Here is a 4,752-nt window from a genome sequence, read left to right as displayed (position 1 = left end):
GCTAAATAACGTCACTCACAAAGATGCCTACCCTCTACCCAGAATAGAAGAATCTCTGACTGCTTTGGGATCAGCTGCCTATTTCTCCACATTAGACCTGACCAGTGGATATTGGCAAGTGCCGATGGCAGAAGAAGACCGTGAGAAGACGGCGTTTGTGACCCCGATGGGTCTCTTCTAGTTCAAGAGCATGCCCTTTGGGCTGTGCAATGCACCTGCCACCTTTCAGCGCTTAATGGAATGCTGCCTCAGACATCTCAACTTCCAAAGTGTACTCCTGTATTTGGACGATGTCATTGGACTTATCAAGAGCATCTGGATCACTTGAAGGAGGTGTTTCAAGTCCTGATACAGCACAGGTTAAAGATCAAGCCATCCAAATGCCATTTGTTGGAGCCACGAGTCCACTATCTGGGGCATGTCGTCAGTGCAGAGGGTGTTCAGCCTGACCCCGAAAAAGTGAGGGTAGTGAAGGACTGGCCTACACCCCGCACGGTGCGAGACATCAAAAGCTTCCTGGGGTTTGCTGGCTATTACCGGCGCTTCATCCCTCACTTCGCACAAATTGCTGGACCCCTTACAGCTCTTCTCCGGGGTACCGCAAAGGAGAACTGCAATGGACGACTCCCGATCCAGTGGGCTGAAAAACAAGAAATGGCGTTCCAGGCTCTGAAATACCTCCTCACCGAGCCGCCCATCCTGGCGGATCCTGGCTATCGTCAGCCTTTTCAGGCTGCACACCGACGCCAGCTTTGAAGGCCTGGGAGCTGTCCTATCCCAGGTACAAGAAGGTAAAGAAAGGGTGATAGCCTATGCCAGCAGACATCTGCGAGGAGCGGAGAAAAATTACGCCAACTACAGTTCCTTTAAGTTGGAGCTCCTTGCCTTGGTCTTGGTGGTAACCGAGAAGTTCAAAGACTATCTAGCATCCACCCCTTTCACTGTGTATATGGATAATAACCTGTTAGCACACTTGAATACTGCGAAGTTGGGAGCCATAGAACAGCGTTGGGCCTCCAGACTGGCCAACTATGACTTCAACATCAAGTACAGAACTGGTAAATCTAATATCAACGCTGATGTACTCTCTCGAATGGCTCCTGGGGAAGAACCATCCGTTCTACCAGAGGTTTGTGAGTAAGAATGCTGTGACCACACAAGAAGGCGATGAGCCTGGATCTACCAAGGTTCCCGAAGACCTATACACTTGGAAGACTCTGCAAGATGAGAGTTGATTAATGGGGGATCTCTTGGATTACCTGCTCCAGAAGAAGGTACCAACTTGTCGATGCATGCCGCAGTGTGACTTTGAACTGAAACGGTTGTGGCCACAACAAAATCGTCTGTTTCTCCATAAAGGACTGCTGTACAGAAACTCGTTGGATCCAGTCTCCTGGGAGCGCCTAAACCAGATTCTGATCCCTAGGAGAGATGCAGCCATGGTCCTTAATACGTACCACGACCAGTCAGGACACTTTGGAGTCCACAAAACCGATAGCCACCATCAGGTGGAGGTTCTACTGGGTGGGAATGCGTGGAGATATTGAGAAATGGTATGCTGAATATACCGTCTGCAATGTCACCAAGAACCTCCGCAAGGATGCGAGAGCGCCCCTTCACCCCATCCACACTGAAAGGCCTAACCAGATGGTCGCCTTGGACCATGTGAAGCTGTCCTCTACCCACACCTATGCCCTGACCATGGTGGATCATTATTCCAAATGGGTGGTAGTAGTACCCGTCAAGGACCTCATGGCAAAGACTGCTGCCCAGATGTTTTACACCCACTGGGTCCAGACCTTGGGATGTCCGGAGACGGTCCTCACAGATCGAGGAACCGCTTTTGAAGCCCAGCTGTTTCAGATATTGTGTCAGTTTCATGATTGCAAGAAACTCCGGACTACAGCCGATCATCCCCAAGGAAATGGACTATGTGAGAGGATCAACCAAGTATTCATATATGTGCTGCGAGCAGCATCTGTCTCCAAACACGAAGAATGGTCCCGACTCCTGCCTGAGCTGCTGGAAATGTATAATAATACCATCCACTGCTTCACAGGGCACACTCCTTTCTTCCTCATGATGGGGTGACACGGACAACTCCCCAAAGACCGGGCCTTTGGTTTGCAGGCAAACCCTTCAACAACTCCCCACAGGTCTCACAAGACTGGGCCTCTGAACACCGGAGGAGAATTGAGGAAGCTAAAGAAATTGTTGAGAAAAAAAATGGGCGAGGCCCAAGATCGACAGCAAAGAGATTACAATCGGCACGCCTCTGCTAAGCCATTGCAACTAGGAGACAGAGTTTGGCTCAGAAAATTTCCCAGAATGCATAAGTTAGACTCCATCTGGGAGACGGAGCCTTATACCATCACCGCTGTGCCATATGCCAACTCAGATGTGTATGAAGTGCAGAAAACTGGATTTGAACCACAGGTGGTTCACAGAAACAGAATCAAATTGTGCCTCAGAGAGGACTTGCCAGAACCACCTCCTCCTGCTCCCACAGCTGCTAGACCAGTGAGAGAGTATGTCCCAGGGGAAGGGATTCACCCATCAATGGACGTTCCAATGTTCTCTCCTCTCCAGCCTGCAATGTTCTGTGGTGTACCCTGCCCAGCTCCAGCACAGCCATCTTTAGTCTCCTCTCCTGCAGCACACCTGTCTCCAGTGACAACACCAGGAAGATCGGAACCCTTCTCACCCATGGCAATGGGTTCTCTCAGTCCAGACAAGAATCTAACTCCAGCTGGTCCTCAGGGACTGAAGTTACCAGGGAGTTGCCGGTGGAAGATGTTCCTTATAGTCAAGAGATGGTGTTGCGACGGTCTCAAAGGTCGACACAGGGAAACATTCCCCTAAAATACCAAGACTGACCTCATGTTATATCATGTACACATAGTACATTTCATAATTCATCTAGAGTACCATATAATAAACTTCAGTACACCTAATGCAAATAAATATCTCACAATATAAAACTCAACAAGCTTTAGGGACTGTAACATGTTGTTATCTAGTTCCATACCATTGTATAGACACTAATTTGTTCTTTTGCCTCCTATCTGCTCAGGATGCTCTTCCTGGCCAGAAGATGCTCCTGTAGCTCAAATAAAATACACGTATCCAGAAAATCCTTTATTCCTCCCTATCGTTTGTGGGACGGGTGGCGGTCGGACTATTGCATTGAGGAAGCCCTCACCCTGGCGTCACGACAATCAAGGGTTAATCCTATACCCTATACTACCACTCCGCAACACCCCTGTTCATCATCACCCCTATAGGCTACCACAATACTATACATGATATACACTACACCCTCTATACATTATATACACTATATCCTCTATAATACTATACATTATATATACTATATCCTCTATAATACTATACATTATATATACACTATATCCTCTATAATACTATACATTATATATACTATATCCTCTATAATACTATACATTATATACACTATATCCTCTATAATACTATACATTATATATACACTATATCCTCTATAATACTATACATTATATATACACTATATCCTCTATAATACTATACATTATATATACTACACCCTCTATACATTATATCCTCTATAATACTATACATTATATATACTATATCCTCTATAATACTATACATTATATATACTATATCCTCTATAATACTATACATTATATGTCCACTATATCCTCTATAATACTATACATTATATATACACTATATCCTCTATAATACTATACATTATATATACACTATATCCTCTATAATACTATACATTATATATACACTATATCCTCTATAATACTATACATTATATACACTATATCCTCTATAATACTATACATTATATATACTATATCCTCTATAATACTATACATTATATATACACTATATCCTCTATAATACTATACATTATATATACACTATATCCTCTATAATACTATACATTATATATACTATATCCTCTATAATACTATACATTATATCCTCTATAATACTATACATTATATACACTATATCCTCTATAATACTATACATTATATATACACTATATCCTCTATAATACTATACATTATATATACACTATATCCTCTATAATACTATACATTATATATACACTATATCCTCTATAATACTATACATTATATATACACTATATCCTCTATAATACTATACATTATATATACACTATATCCTCTATAATACTATACATTATATATACACTATATCCTCTATAATACTATACATTATATATACTATATCCTCTATAATACTATACATTATATACACTATATCCTCTATAATACTATACATTATATATACACTATATCCTCTATAATACTATACATTATATATACTATATCCTCTATAATACTATACATTATATATACACTATATCCTCTATAATACTATACATTATATCCTCTATAATACTATACATTATATCCTCTATAATACTATACATTATATATCCACTATATCCTCTATAATACTATACATTATATATACACTATATCCTCTATAATACTATACATTATATATCCACTATATCCTCTATAATACTATACATTATATATACTATATCCTCTATAATACTATACATTATATACACTATATCCTCTATAATACTATACATTATATACACTATATCCTCTATAATACTATACATTATATATACTATATCCTCTATAATACTATACATTATATACACTATATCCTCTATAATACTATACATTATATATA

The 4,752-nt window shown here is 40.3% G+C and overlaps 1 protein-coding gene across 1 annotated transcript; it reads left to right on the top strand.

Moving 5' to 3' along the window:
* Positions 1–240: 240 nt before the first annotated feature.
* LOC130298007 (uncharacterized) lies at positions 241–756 on the top strand. The gene has a single exon (XM_056550886.1). It carries the CDS (start codon positions 241–243, stop codon positions 754–756), a length of 516 nt encoding a protein of 171 aa, XP_056406861.1.
* Positions 757–4,752: the final 3,996 nt, after the last annotated feature.

Source organism: Hyla sarda (assembly GCF_029499605.1).
Source record: "Hyla sarda isolate aHylSar1 chromosome 1 unlocalized genomic scaffold, aHylSar1.hap1 SUPER_1_unloc_15, whole genome shotgun sequence".
Classification (NCBI taxonomy): Eukaryota; Metazoa; Chordata; class Amphibia; order Anura; family Hylidae; genus Hyla; species Hyla sarda.
This window is presented reverse-complemented; position numbering and strand designations above follow the sequence as displayed.

What these genes read in the sequence shown, in the direction of transcription:
- LOC130298007 (XM_056550886.1), top strand. Translation starts at nt 241, where the DNA reads ATGCTGCCTCAGACATCTCAACTTCCAAAGTGTACTCCTGTATTTGGA.